At 40.0% G+C, this 15739-nt stretch overlaps 1 protein-coding gene across 1 annotated transcript; it reads left to right on the forward strand.

The window, feature by feature from the left end:
• The first annotated feature begins 1049 nt into the window (after nucleotides 1–1049).
• LOC137991070 (interaptin-like) lies at nucleotides 1050–12132 on the forward strand. The gene is made up of 6 exons (XM_068836198.1): nucleotides 1050–1762; nucleotides 3308–3412; nucleotides 5658–5732; nucleotides 7713–7787; nucleotides 9685–9738; nucleotides 10726–12132. The coding sequence occupies exons 1-6, from the start codon at nucleotides 1165–1167 to the stop codon at nucleotides 10779–10781; spliced, it is 963 nt and encodes a 320-aa protein (XP_068692299.1). The 5' UTR covers nucleotides 1050–1164; the 3' UTR covers nucleotides 10782–12132.
• The last annotated feature ends 3607 nt before the right edge of the window (nucleotides 12133–15739 follow it).

Consider the following 15739-nt stretch of genomic DNA (forward strand, 5'->3'; position numbering starts at 1 on the left):
ATTGATCATCACCATTTTTCTCATTGAACTGCTTATAATAATTGCGCCGAACCTCGTTCATAACATGAATGGTGTAATTTCTCTTGGCTTTAAACGCAGCCAGATCTGCGGGAAGCCTACTAGCCCTCCATCGCCTTTCAGCTTTCCTCCTATCACGCCTCGCCTGTATGATGTTATCGTTGAGCCAAGGTAGGCGGACACGAGTGGTAACGTGGCGTGATCCCACCGGCGCACGCTTATCCAACAGAGAAGCCAAAGTCATATTTTAGCAGTCAACCAACGTATCAAGGTGAGATGTAGGATTGACGCATAGGTTAGAATTGCGGTTGTTTTCGACAAACTGCTGCATATCAATTGACTTAAGCTTTTGCCTATTACTAGCGTCGGATCTCCGATATTCACGTGGCTTGTGGGTTTTCACTGCTTTATACTTTCTTAAAATATACGATGATTAGGTGTACAAATACCATTGGGAACGAAGATAATTGTTTGATGTTTCCCGCGGAAAGCGCTCCGATATCTACACATGCTGTCAATCAAAATAAACGTCTACTTCCCGGCGAAAAAGTATTTTACTAATATCTTTGGAAACATTTGATTTTTTTTCTCTGCGGTCGACAGGTGTGACCTTAACCACCTTTTACTTTAAAAAAATGTACACCACTGACTTACAACTGGTCGGAACTGTAAAAATGAAGAAGAGATTTGAGGTGATAAAACACCCGTAATATCAATAACACCTACAGCCTAGGACAAAATTGTTGAAACACTTTGTAATACCTTGCCCTCCCACGATGTTGTTTTGCCAAATGGGCTCAGAAACTCGCATGAAAACGACATTGTGAGTAGAGAGTGAGCCGCGAAAGCTTCAGATTTGTATAATCGTGTACTTGTCACTGACTGTAAAAATTTTATTTACAGCACATACCTGTTGCTTGCTTTGACCAGTACACCCCACTTGAACGAATACTTGGCGTCTTGTTATTCACACAAATGCAACCTCCGTGGCTATGTAGCCTCTCCATGGGGCGTGGCGGAGTTAATATTTCTGGTATCAAGTAACAGAAAATTTCGCGCGAAAGTGGGTTCAGTTTGCGGGTTGCGTGGAAAACGAAATTGGTTTCTTCCAGAAATTAACAAAATCCGATTGAAACTGTCGCCTCAATGAGTACACCGATTTGTAGATCGCCTTTTGTTCGAAAGAGACCTGTAATCTGTCCCGTGCTTGGAGAATGGACATGCTTCAAACGGCGTGAAGATCTCATGGTTGTGTTAGCCGATGTTGCCCGCATACAGGACACAAGCCTTCTAAAAGATTCATTTTCCTTCTCACTGAACGCTTTCCTAGCCTTGTGGAACCGGGTTGGCTATTTTTTATCGAGCAGTGAAGAAGATTTTGTCGAAAATGCCAGTAATTGCAGAGAGCATATGCGATTACTACCGTATGACGATGCGGTTGAATTTATTTCACAGCTTTTGACGCGAGAAGGAAAATTGATTCTAAAGATTTTTAACCCCGTATATTCAGATAGTACTACACCAACCGTGGAAACAGTAGTCGTAGAACCTCTAGCAGATGACGATGAGCAAAAACTGGATCAGGCCTCTGAGGGAGATAGCGATCTCAGCGAAAAATCATCCACGAACGACTCAGAGACCAGAATATTAAGACGGCGGAATGGATCGAAAAGGGGACAAGGCTTTGTGAGCGATTCGATAGAAGATGAAAGAATCCAGAAGAAAGGCAAGATCGAAAGCTCAGGTAAGTATTTGAGAAGCACTTTTAATATTTTCTGGGGTAAGGGAGCCGCAGATTTACAAGGGTGAATAAGAGTGCGGCGTGACTATTTCGGGGGTGAGGGGTGAAGGGGGTAAAAACTGAAACAACCCAAACCTTTACAAAAATGCTAACCTTAGGCCTAAACATTATCTAAAGCATGTAGTTTAGTCCTAAGGTTAGCATTTTTGTAAAGGTTTGCGTTGTTTCAGCTATTGTACTCTTCACCCCAGCCGCCACCCCCTTCACCTCTCACCCCAAAAGAGAGTAAATAAGTAAGTATCATCATTATTTACCCTCGGATTTTTGGAGTAGCTAGTACGTAGCTAATATCTTCGAGCATTGAACAAAACGACTGTTAAGAATCCCAACTGGCTGGAGGCAAACCAGTTTGCTACTTACAAGTGCAGCCATGAAATTGAACCAGGGACTACCAGGAACAAATTCAACGAGTGGTCAGAACGAGTCTTGAACCCGGGATCTCCGGATCTCAAGGCAAGCACCATCACCACTGGGATGGACAGGGAAATGGAATATGAAATTCAGCAGTTGTTTGTGACCTGAGGGCCAATCTTTTCAGTTCGGACAAAGAGAGAAAGTCATTATCCATTTGTTGTAAAAAGCTAGTCCTTTTTATGTTTTAAGACAGCAAAGAAGAAAATTAATAATGTAAATAATTTATCTGCAAGATATAAAATTTGCAGCCAGAAACGTTTCCACACACACATATTGCTTATGCGCTTATCATTGGCTAATCCAAATGGGCTGACCCCTGGGGAGGGGTTGCTTTTAAGGTGAAACAAAAGGCTACTGAAGCCCTAGGGTATGGGTTGTAAAAAGCAGACTAAATCCCCTTCCCCAGTGGCAGAGACACCAGAAGCAGTATATGGTATTTACCAGCCAGGAGGCCCCTGTTAGGAAAATTTTTGCCCAAGGTAGTGGGGACGGCCCAATGCAGCAGGTGGAGGATTTTATTTGAGAGTAGCCTGGTAGATGACTCTCTTTCTCTGGGCACATGTAAATGTTTGGCCAGGACAAAGTTCATCGACCATCTTTCTTGGTCTACTTTTGTACCATATCTTAGCCAGGATTCAAAGATTTGCAAGGCTTAGAGTAGAAGATGCATCCAGACGAATCATACCCAGGGAGAAAAACTGTCCAAGGAAAAACAAATGAAGGATCATTCCGTCTAAGATGACCTTGTGGACAGATTTGAAATACCTCTTAAATTTGTCTCTGTATAAATACAGCCAAAGAGAGGCCTCATTGGTTCAGATGAATACCTATCAACAGCATGATATTAAATTTGTCTGGACGGATAATCCATATGTTTTCCTATAGGTAAACTGAAGTCTTGTGTGAATTTTCAAAGTTCACAATCAGAAGTCACCAATATACAATGTAACAATAAAATTATTCTGCTCGGACAGTTTTTCTCAGCTTTATCCCTGGCAGATGATCTTTGATGGAAAATACATGTATCCCATGTTTTAAAACTGTTATGTTGGTTTTGATTTTTTTTGTTTGTAGATTTCCCCACATTAGATTTGCAGTCAGCGTTGGTAAATGACTGTTGCCCAAATGAGGACGAAACCTTGTTGTCCCTTATTAAAACATTCTTGCAAAAGAAGGAAGGTAGGCGGATGCTGATTATTATTGTTATATAATGAAAAATCCATTAATTATTCTCACCCAACAGTCTGCTAGTGAGAAGGTTGTGGGTTCAAAATATTTGGGAGGAGGTCAAATATCAGTGGTATGCCTAGATTGACAACATCAAGTCTTGTGCCGGATTGTCTAAGAACCTACAGTATGAATTAATTTTTGTTAATCCTAGGGGATGTAGTCTATCTCTTTTTCTGCTGTAGGGGTACATGTGAATCTGACCTGGCTATTGAATTTGAAGAATGTGAAACACAACACTGAAATTTTCACCCATCAGTTGTTTTGTGTTCTCAATATTTTGAAAAACATCTTTCATGAGAGAGCATGAATAAAGGTGATAGTGGAGGGCCAACATGATTTCTTTTTTTTTATTTTCACAAGCAAATCATTGTGAATCAAACCTTCCAATAAAAAAGCAATAATGTATAGTTCCAGAAAATATCTATACCCTTCCCCCACAGAAGGGATTGGAAATTCCTGGGGATGGGGGTTCCAAAGGCTGAGGAATTTCCAGAGGGGGGAGGGGGGGTTGTCTCAATTTTCATGCAGTTGTACATTAAGTGTTGTTGTTTGCATTTTGCTTCTCGATTCTCGAATGCAAAAAAATAAATCTTGCTAATATAAAGCACAAAATTAATATTTTTATGCTGGTTAGGCTCGATATTCTGTCACTGCCAGAGTCTGATCATTTTCCTGAGTAGTGGCTGGCGATCGAAATGCATGTTGTGGAAAGTAGACAAGTTAATCGTGACTGATTGAAAATATGTCTGTCGCACTTGACCAGGTACTTCGGTCACACCCATCTGTATCATTTCAGCTGGAAGATTTCGTCGCATTTTTAAGTTGTCATCGCAAGCGTGAAAAATAGCATTTGAACTGAAAGAATGCATCAACATTGAATTAACAGAAATTCAGAATCGACAGATAACAGACTTCTTATCGCGATAACAATGATTCTTGATCAAAGAAAACAGTACAGTAACAATGACAGTTCAGGAGGCAAATATATTTTTAAGCGATCGGCCAATCTCGTACCCAGAGTTCTCAGGCTTTTTGGTCAGTGGGTGAGTGCCCACTGAGGTTTTGAATCTCCCTCCAAATTCTGCGGTTTCCAAGTTACTTACCGACTTCCTGTCAGACTGCCATTGTAATGCAAGCGGCCAATCAAAAAAATAGTTCAAGTCCATTATCCCAGAGTCTTTACGGACGCTCACCCGCTGACCAAAAAGCCTGAGGACTCTGGGTATGAGATTGGCACGCAGAAATTTAGATAAACAACTTGCTGCTTCAATTTTTCCCATAAATTCGTTCAACACCTATTTCGAATCACACTTAAATCGTAACATTTACAATAAGCCAAAGTAAATGTAATTTAAGGGAAATCCTGCATGATAGCGAGTAACAAATCCATTCACACAAGTTTGCACGTAGTGTGCGAGGCTGAAATGTTTTGAAACGTAGGCATGAGGCATGGTGCTTGCAACGTCATTTTCGACGTAACTTTGAATTTAAAAAAATGTTCCATAAAGATTTTCAAGGTTCAAGGAGGTTTTCAGAGAAGGTGCGGGGCGAGGCAGTTTACCACAGGTTAGCGCCATCAGAGATAAATGCCGGCAAAGTGAAATTATGCAAATCTCGAAATTGGCAACATGTCAAATTTTCACCGCCAGTCGACAGGATGCCAATTGGTGTGGTGTAAAGTGTTTTTTTTTTCAGCATTTCTCTCTCGATGGTCTTGGAAGTGAACCTTTTTTAGTAACTGCTGTTTTGTCAAAATTATGAAGCAGAATTTACGGTATTAAATCTATAATTTTCATATTGCAAATTCTGCAATAGGCAGCCTTGATATAGGGGAAGTACCTTCTAGTGATGTGTTGGTCACAGTATCCACCAAATTGTTGGGGTAAAAAAATGGTAAGGACCAAAATTCTGTATCTTGCACTAAAAAAATAGCTTACTTTTGGTTTCCACAAGGAATGATAATATTTCCAAGGGGTGTGCGACAAAAATAATCTATTTTGTGAGCTGATTTTGGAAAATCCAGAGGGGATGGTGGTCATAAGTAAAATCCCTTCTGTGGGGGGGGGGGGGGAGGGGTATGGATATTTTCTGGAACTACACAATGCAAGTTCATTGCACTGTTTTTACTACATGTATGTAGTACATACAATCACAGAAATTTAAAGTAATTTCATATCATGTTTAATCCAATCAGACAGAATGCTGAAACAGATTGAAGAAGTGCAATTAGCAAGAAGTTGTCTAGAGGAAAGAATCAAAGAGCTTGAAGGTAATACATCTAAGTATAGGAAATCATATGAACACAAGTTCATTTTGTGATTTATGGGACAAAGTGATGTTTACCAGGGTTCTCCTGAAAATTTGAAGTAGACGGAGAAAAATTCCAAGTAGCTGGTGAAAACTGCTTTCCTTGCCAAGCCGGCCCTAAAAAATTCATGTACATTTTCCCTGAGTAGCCATTGCGCCCAGGTCAAGTAGATGACGATTTTCGACAGTCACCGGAGCTTCTGCAGAACCTTGTGTTTACCCTGCGAGCAGTTGGTTTCTTCTACGCTTCCTGAGAGAAAAACCACTGCAAACAACCGTTTGATTTGTCATTAAGCATGCGTGAGTTGCATAACGCCCCACATGACGCATGCATGTCCTTTTAAACTTCATTCCTTTGGCTAACAGAACAGCTGTTTGGTAAATGAACGGTTTACCATGTCCCTTTGGAATCACAGCCATTGTATCTTTACCTTTCGAAAAATGGAAAAGAGCCTGCTTTTGCTCTTGATTAATTCCAAATATTCCTTGGGACTTCAATCCCCCAGAACGGTTCTCAAAGCTTCAGCATACTTGGCAGAATTACATCTGTGGTCACAATTTGTGCAGAGTCCTTTCTTTCTCATCAAGTTAAGAAAGGCTCTGCTGGCAGGGTGAAGCTGTAGGTGATTGCAATTTTATATCTTTCAAACAAGTGATTACAAGTAACCTTAACTCATTAATAATTCATTCTAGGAAAACAAAAGGAGTGTTTTATTAATCAATATCTGTATATCTGATACAGATTTCTCTTCATTTACATAAATGTTTCTTTTCATATTCCCTGTTCAAATGTCTTGAATCACCAAAAATACCTATTGTCTATTAACACTTAAATGCAGACTTCTGATAAGTCATACATGTGTATGTGTATACAATATTTGTGTCAGATCTGTATCACATTTACAGTGTACGAACTCTTTGTCTTGAGTTTGTAAATGTGATACAGATCTGCTGCTCATATTGTATATATTACATAAATCACAAAATGCATGAGCAAGTTTATACGATTTTTTCTGTGTTATACATGTATACTTTACAAAATTACTGAATGGCAGTATTTCCATGGCAACTTCCGTATTGCACTCTGTAACATCTTTTGCTCTCATTGACCAATCAGAAACGTGATATTCTGTTGAGTATACAATAAGGATTGTTACTGGATTGTGCTGTGTACCGCTAACATGCAGCGCAAGGAGGGCATAATCTGGATAAGACCAAAAAAATAAAAAGAAAAATCTCAAATGATGGTAGAGAACCATCATTCATACACTTTCTTACGAAGAAATGATCCTTGCATTCACACTATTTAGGGCTACTACGTGGTGTAAGCCTCGCACAAAACAAAAGTGCACAAAACGTCCTGAGAGCTGTCTTAAAACTTTTGTTTAGGCCTAATAAGAATACAGAAAGTATCCTAAACATGCATAAATGCTAATCTTAGGCCTAATTAGACCTAAACAAAAGTTTGAAGACAGCTCTCGGGGCGATTTTTGCGCTCTCGTTTTGTCCGAGGCTTACACCACGTAGTAGCCCTATTTAGACAATAATTGCCATTACTTATTATTTAAACTACTTTTACCTCCAAATGTTCATGATCGTTTTCTCAATAAATTAATTATTGAAAAATGATCATGAACATGAACAAAGACCAAATAGACCTCTTTACAGATGTGTGCTTAGTTACCTGGCCTTTAATGAAAGTGAGGCTGGTGTTGACATTGTTGTGATACAGACCTCCATCCTTTTCTTATGTTAATGATGTTGTTGTCATGCTAATTTGTAATAAGTTACATAAGAAAAGCAATGAGGTTTCTATCAAAACAAGGTCAACTCCAGCCTCACTTTCATTCATAGGCCAGGTAACAAAGTACACAACTGTGAAATTGACTATTGAAGAGTCAGGAGTTAATTACCAGTATTCTTTTCTTTTCTTCCATATCAGTTGATTTCGAACGGCATCTTGCGGAAGAAAAGGAAATAAGAAGAACTAAAGATGAATCGATCAAAGCCCTCCAAGGTGACTCATTAATAATTAAATAACCTAATTGCCTAATGCTGGTAGTGACCCAAAAAAATAGAGCATAAGATTTGTTTGACAAATAAGATTCTTCTTTGTTAAGTTTAATCTGGCTGTATGATGGCCTTTTAAATTAATAGGCTATGAGAACAACTAAATCCTTCATTTCTTTTACCACGTTAAAATAGTAAGATGGTAATCACTTTCAGCTCAATATCCTAATCGGCCTTATGATTTTCTGCTATCCTTATTATTATTGATTTCTAATAATAATATTATTATTCTATTAAACTTGTTAAACTGCCATTGAATTGCAATAAAGATAAATGTATCTTTATTTTATTGAGTAAATTACCGGATTGAAGGTTTGGGTCGCAGGTCATTGTTTCACCATAGCTGAAACAACCCAAAGCTGCATCCTCTCCTTATGATCAGCAAACTAAGAGCGTATCAATTTCAAGATGAACTACTCGACCTAATTCGATCCTACTTGTGTGACCGACTGAACCGAGTGAAACTAAGAGCTACTGTACATGTATTAGAAGCTAGTGGAAGCGGACTGAGAGAGGTTGTCCTCAGGGATCCGCCCTCGGCCAGTTGCTGTGGAACATCTTCCAAAACGACCTGACATACGTAATTAACTCACATCTCTCTATATACGTACGTGGATGATCATCAACTGTATGAAACAGCTAACAACAACCTAATAACCAATGCCAATAAAGCCTCTGTGTGGTATGCTAGCAATCTGCTAAAAGGAAGCCTCAGAGCAAATACCAAACTATGACTCTCAACCATAGCAGTACAGCAAAGGACACCCCATTACACTTTCAAGGAAACACCATTGACTCTTCAGAGTCTCTTTAGTTGCTAGGAGTCACTGCAGACGACCAGCTGAACTTTAACAATCACATTAATGAAATATGTAGGAAGGCAAAAGGGTAGGCATAATGATGAGACTTAAAAAACTTATTCCTACTAGTGCGAAACTAAGCTTGTATAACCGTACCTAACTTATTGCCATCTGCCTTGGCACTTCTCTCTGACTTCTGTTCTGCTACTGATAAAAGAAAGTTCGGAAAGAGCATTACGCGCAGTTTTCCTGGATAAGCAATCAAGCTACTGAACTCTGTTGAACAAAAGTAACCTAATAACGCTACAGAATAGAAGACTACACAATAACGCCATCGTTATGTATAAGGTGAAACATAGACTGTGCCCCACAAAAATATGCGAGCTATTTCATATGCACTGCTCACCTTATAATTTAACCGTGTCAGAGTTTGCCATCCCTAGATTTATGACCAAGAAGTACGGCAAACATTCACTCACACCTATTTGGGACCTAAGTTGTGGAATGGGTTGGGCAGTTTTAAACATTGTGTTCGCGTATGTGATTTATGTTTGATTGTAGAAGACAACATTATTGTTTAAACTGCACTCTTTGTAACTCATAACATAACGAAATTTCATTCACCTTGGGTTTTAATGCCTTGGGATGTTAGGTTTTACTAGGATACCGTTAGTTGATAGTAGGTTTTAAATTCTTATTAGTTTTAATGTTAAGTGGTCCATAATTACTTTATCATTAAGTGTCTCCAATTAGTAGAGGGATATTTCCCATCGGCTAGATACCTTTGACACGTTAATAAAGTCATTGATTGATTGATGCTAACATTAGGCCTGAACACTATGCTTTAGTTAATGTTTGCATTTTTGTAAAAGTCTGGGTTGTTTCAGGTAAGGTAAAACAATGACCTGCAACCTTAACTAACCAGCAACTTGCACTTTGCACCCTTCGGGATTTAGTAGTCACATGATTTAAAAATATCAGCCCAGCATCACTGATTTCTGACTCAATTCACTGTTTTCTGTTTTTTTTTTCTTTGTGCAACAGATGAATTGCAGACATCAAATAACAAGAGAAAGGCTCTTGAAAATAAGTTACAGGGTAGGTTTTTCTTCCAAAGAACAGTAATTTATTAAATTGCTCATTTCGTCTCTTTATGTAAGAAGAGGTTTTTAAAGTAGTGAAGTGAAAGGTCAAAATGTGATGTCCGGAGATTCTTCTTGTGTAATAACATTTTGACGTTTCTGGAATAACCATTTTATTGCGTGTGCATTTGAAGGTGAGACCACTAAGTTAATTCTACACCAAGTTCAGGCAGAAGCGGGTAACTTACAACTCTTTCCCTTAGAGCAATGCTGGGGATTTTACCTTGGACACCAATTTTGTGCCCGAATATGGACAAAAATAAGATCGATACTGCACGCGCGGGAAAATGCGAGCTACTTTATATCCAAATGAGCACATTTTTAAACTCAAAAAACTCCAGCTCTGAACCAGAGTTAAACGCTTCAAGGTCACGAGCTTCTGGTTCCGGCAATAACTTCTGTGGAAAGGGAGAATCGAACCTCGCACTTACCTGGAAATTTAAGCAATTGTTTCTTTTAGTCACATGAAAAATTTAGGTGGCTTAAACGGGATAAGTGCAAGGATGACTTCTTCAGTTCCAGCGTTTGAAATATATACATTTCTTTCGTTCAATAACTACTGTGTGGAATGAAAAGTTTGGAAGCAAAAGTTGCACAGGGACCTTTACTTTTTACAAGTAGTAGGGTTCCTGCGGGTATAACCTAACCAGTTTTACTTTAAGACCATTTCATTTTGATATATGAATGGTAGTTAGCACGTGCACGGTCTGTTAGATCGATGAATGTTAACGTGATTAAATATGCGCTATAAGACTGAAGGCAAAGAATAATTTATGCTTAAAGTTTATTGACAGCTCAAGGGCATTCTTCGCTGAAACTTTGCCTGGTCATACCATCTGCCCTTTTTCAATGAAGAAAACACTTTTTTTTTCACGGAAAATTTGGTCAGAAGTCGTGTTTCACTTGCATTTGAATAGGGTAAATTCCTTTTTTCTTTGTTCAGGTATAAAGCAGTTTCTTCAGGTGGATCAAGATGAGAATAACACAGCCAGCTCCTAGTGTGATTCTGTCACTCGCCCTGTTGATGACAAATCACGGTCTATCTACTGTGACTGCAGCTCATGTGTTGTGAGCATGTTATTTTTCATATTTGGCTATCCAAATGAAAACTGCTTGTATTTTTGTTTGAAAGTATTTTTAACAAAAATCGCGGCCAAAAATCAAATGGAAAGAGATTATTTGTCACATTTCATCGAAATTTTGCAGAGAATAATTTTTGCCTTCCGCTTTACCCATTTTCGTTGCGTTTGAGCAACGTTTTAGAGTTATTCGCAAACTTACGGTTAAATAAGATCATTTAAGGTTAGTTCAGATGCAGTTAAATTTGACATAAAGTAAGTCTCGTTAGTTCAGTTCAATGCGCAATTAAGGACGGTGCCTACTATTGTTATTGCGCATACGTTCTGCGCATTTCGAGATAGTAGGATTTCCTATAAGTTGTGCTTGCTAATACAGGGATATTTTTGCGCGGCTCAAAACTATGCGCAGAAAGCAGAACTTAGCAAGTGCTCTTGGTATCCAAAAAGAAAATTTGGGGTAACCACGCATTTTTCAGAGATAATTAAGCTTCAATTTGGAAAAGAACGCCATACAGTGCTCTGTATTTTAAAGCTTTTTACAAATATTGTTCATTATTTATCTTCGAAAAATGCGTGGTTACCCCCAGTTTTCTTTTTGGATTTCAATAACACTTGTTGAGATCTGCTTTTCCCGCATATTCATTAAACCGCGCAAAAATACCTTTGAATTAGTAGGCACCGTCCTTAAACCAGTTTGTTCCTGACGTCTATCGGTTTCGAAAACCTGGGGCCCGTTTTTCGAAGGTCCCGATAACTTTTCGGGCCCGAAAAGCTATTTACAAAACTGCCATCCGCTTGTTTGGATAAGCTGGTCTTTCAGTATGTTTCCAAGACATCTAAAGGCAAAATGACTGTGAAGTTTTGTGACTAAAAACCTGTCCGTTCTCAAGATACAGAGTAAATTATGGCACCCGAAAAGTTTCAGGACTTTCGAGAAACGGGCCCCTGGCGTGGAAATCTGCGGCTAATTCGCTCACAAAATGATATGCACATAGCAGTGCCCAAGCCTCCTCTGTTTCCAATTGTGGATTTGAGGAAGGCGAGATCATTTGCCGGGAAAGCTGAAAAATGGAGCTCAGAAGAATTATAAGATGATAAGGTTGTTTGGCAGAGCGAAGAAAATGTTACCGAGATAACAGCGACTTATCTTTGAAAGAGATTTAATTAGAACTGTCTGCATGCTCTTTAGTCTTTCTTTTATTGCCCTAAAATCGGATCATGGAGTGTCAGTTTTAATAGTGTTTTATATTAAAGTATAATCGCTTGTCTTACGATGATGTCACTTTGGTGTAGAGCGCGGCGTCAGTTCGATTGCAGAAGCCGGTCTTCTTGACTAGTTACGCATCACCATATAAAACGCGATGTTCCGCAGCCTCTGCTTGTACAGCTGTCTTGAATTTGATTGATGAACGTTTGGTCGTGATTTAAGGATATTGGTCCCCAATTCCTTCCTGTGCCTGGATGGGTTAACTGACAACCGACGAATGGCCTAAAAAATTCAGTAACGGCACTAACAACTGACAAATATTCAGTTTAACCGACAGCTGACGTTCGTAGTCGGGTTTACTGAAAACTGAGAAAAAGGCTTTTTGTCTTTGATATTCATTTGACATTCATTGTTGATGTCGTTCTATGTAAACGAATCCCGGTGGCCCTCGGATTCCAGATCCCAGACCGTGGATTCTGGATTCCGGATCCCGAGTCGTGGATTCTGGATATTCCAAACTCACAGGTTCCAAATGGATTATCATCGAAATCTATAAATTCTGGATTCCGGATTCCAAGGCCTCACATTTGCGGGATTCCGGATTCCTTCACATCGGGCAATTGATAGCCTTTTTGGGGTAAAATATATCATGACTTTTTTCGCTCAGTATTTATGCGCCGATCAACTCGAAACTTCAACTCCCCCTCCCCACCCCCCGGGCAAACCCCGGACATTTGAACTTTTGAAGATTGGATCGTTCCCGCCCCCTCGGGCCAACATGGTGTTCAAATGCCTTACCCTATCGTCGGATTTGTCTGTCATACCCTACTAAAGAACAATCGTCGTCGGCTCCAGTCGTCTTCAATAAAGACCTTTTGAAGACCTTTTTTGAAAGCCAATCGCTCACAAGTGCTATATCTCTTTCTTTAAACTCTTCCATCTCTTCCAAACACGTGTTTTATAGCTGTTAGCGACTTCGGCGCCCGAAGTCAAATTCCCCACTCCCCGGGCACAGAAGATAGTCAAATGCCCGGGGCTTGCCCGGGGGGGAGGGATGTTGAAGTATCGATTTGATCGGTCCATCATGCGATTTAGACAGCAAACCATCACGCTGAGTTTTCTACCAAGTCTTGTCCTGAAAGTCGAGCACTGCCTGAAGATTAATACTAATTTCATGTGCTTCTTGGAGTTCTTCTTTCGTGACCTTTAAATTGTACCTACTTAACCGCAACATCTATTTGCTGAACTGTACCCTGGATTCCAGAGGGTTTTTCTCTCTTAGCGCGACGGAAAAGCTAGTCGCGAATCCAGGGCAGCGAAACTGAGAACTTGCAACTGAAACGATCTGAACCGACTTACCGTGCAAAAGTGAAGGTGAACCAGAGTCAGTTAGGATGGTTAGAAGTAGCATTTCTAGATGCCAATTTTCTTAAGTCTTAATGGAGAATGCTCTGGCTTGAAACCTTTCTTCACCTCGAAGCTTTCACCAAGACCACATTTCACGCATTCATGTTAAATACCACAGAACGAAGTTACGTATTTTGGGAAGTCATTTAAGCTTTTGTGAGAGCTATAACATCTCTGTAACTGATCTTACCTGACCTCAACCAAATGTTGCCGGAGTCTCCAGGAGTCAATAAAATTCCCTTGGGAACAGGCATTAAAATGCTGAAAAGAAGCCGTTGTGATAGAGGATTGTCAGAGTGGATTTAAATTACGCCACAAGACTCCAGTTAGGGTCGTTTCAGTTTAATTAACGATTTGTTTTCTTCAATGTAAAGGCCCGCGCAAACGCTTCAACATCTGTTCGATTTTGTTGAATAATGTTGAACGATGTTGACTGATTTGGGGGGGGGGGGGGGGTGGGCAAACGGTTTTGTTACTATGGATACGGTTATTGCCCCCGCAGGGCCAAAAGCTGAGGACACAACCTAGAAGTGCCCGCGTAAAAAGGGTAAATCTATAAATTGGTAGATATTGTAGGGAAAATCAATCTCGATTTGCTCAACCGGGCGCGCAAGGTGGTATCGGTATTGCTTAAACGGGCGCGCAAGTGGTATTCTATTTGGTAAATTTGTTCTAGTACACACGACCGAGGTGTTTTAGGAATCACGAAGTAGAAACTCACAAGGAGAACCAAAATGCTGTTCGGGTTAGCGATTAAAAAATCAAACGTTGAAGCAGGTCTGATGCAAATCGAGTTGTGTGGCTCAGAAATTGATTTTGTTGGAACACAAATCAGAAGCAGACATTCATTGTTGACATCGCCCTATGAAAACAAATCCAGGTGGCTCTCGAATTCCAAATCCCAGTCCATGGATCCCGGATCCCGAGCCGAAGTTGAATCGATGTTGAATGAGTTTAAACTTTGCTTCAACAACCATTCAACATTTCTTGTGCTTTCCCGAATGTTGAATGAAGGTGAAGCCGTTTGCCATTGATAATGCGCATGCGTAACATTAGTCTCCTTTGTTCGTTCGCCTGTTCCGTTCGCCTCCCTCTTTTAACATTGTCGGCTATGCGCGTGCGCACTAATCGGTCTTTCAATGACGTATCCATAGTAACAACCGCAGCTGCAGCCTGGGGCTGAATACTGGGCCTCTCGTGAAGCTTTGTTGAATCAAATTTTGATGATGTGTAGAAAACGTTTGCCCTCCTCAGCAATCAACATCGTTCAATATCACTCAACAAAATCATACGGAATTTGAAGCCGTTTGTGCGGGCATTAACTGAACTTTTTTACGCCTTAATTAGACTATTTTTGCTGCGGGAAAATACCCGCAAGGGAGAAGCTCTCCTTGCCCTTGTATGGACAATTTAAGCAATTGTCTCGAATTAGAGACACACTAAAAATTCAGGTGACCTCAAACGGGATTCGAACCCACGACCTCTGCGACGTCGGTGCAATGCTCTACAAACTGAGCTATGAAGCCGGTCAGTTGGCAGCAGGTCAATTTTTCGCGTTCATCTGTTCCCGTGAAAGGACTCAGTAAATGAAATGAATCTTTGTTTTTGAAGTGCGGGTTGTAGACATAAGGGAGGAAGGCTAGATTCTAGAATACCCGTTCGCCCAATTTGGAAATATTTCAGGGTGATTTGTGAATTTTGCAAATTCTTCACCACACTAGTAATATATCCGAACTACATTTATATAGATTTGTTTAACTTGCACACATGCAGTCATCGCCCTTCTCTCCTAGAAATTTATGAGGTCAGCCCGAATGGTGGAGTATCATGGCGGAGAAACTCAAAGTTGGTTCACAAGTGCGACGCAGACGCAAGCGCAGGGAAGTTCACACATCGAACGCAAACTCAAACACATCGAAATACCCACACGCAATCGAGTATCCCAAGATGGCGGACGAAGCATGGAACAAGTATTTTTCACCTTGTTCACACGTAAGAAATGCAAAAGCAAGAACAAACAAATAGAAAACTTTCCATTTCTTGCGTTGTGCTTGCGCTTGCATTTGCCTTTTGCATTATGGTAGATCACACATGCATTTGCTTGCGATTGCGTTAGCCTTTGCGTCGCTAGTTTAAACACCCTGAACACTTTAAGTGCTAAGTGTTTGCTATAATTTTTTTTGTAATAAGTGTTTGCTATAAATTTTTTTGTACTTTTTTGGCAATGAACGGTCTCCGGCACTTGGTTTCGCCGTATAAGGAGT

Source organism: Montipora foliosa, chromosome 2, assembly GCF_036669935.1.
Source record: "Montipora foliosa isolate CH-2021 chromosome 2, ASM3666993v2, whole genome shotgun sequence".
NCBI classification, from domain to species: Eukaryota; Metazoa; Cnidaria; class Anthozoa; order Scleractinia; family Acroporidae; genus Montipora; species Montipora foliosa.

What these genes read in the sequence shown, in the direction of transcription:
- LOC137991070 (XM_068836198.1), top strand. Translation starts at nt 1,165, where the DNA reads ATGAGTACACCGATTTGTAGATCGCCTTTTGTTCGAAAGAGACCTGTA. An exon ending in AGGCAAGATCGAAAGCTCAG is followed by an intron (nt 1,763 to 3,307) that starts GTAAGTATTTGA and finishes TTTTGTTTGTAG; the next exon opens with ATTTCCCCACATTAGATTTG. An exon ending in ATTCTTGCAAAAGAAGGAAG is followed by an intron (nt 3,413 to 5,657) that starts GTAGGCGGATGC and finishes TAATCCAATCAG; the next exon opens with ACAGAATGCTGAAACAGATT.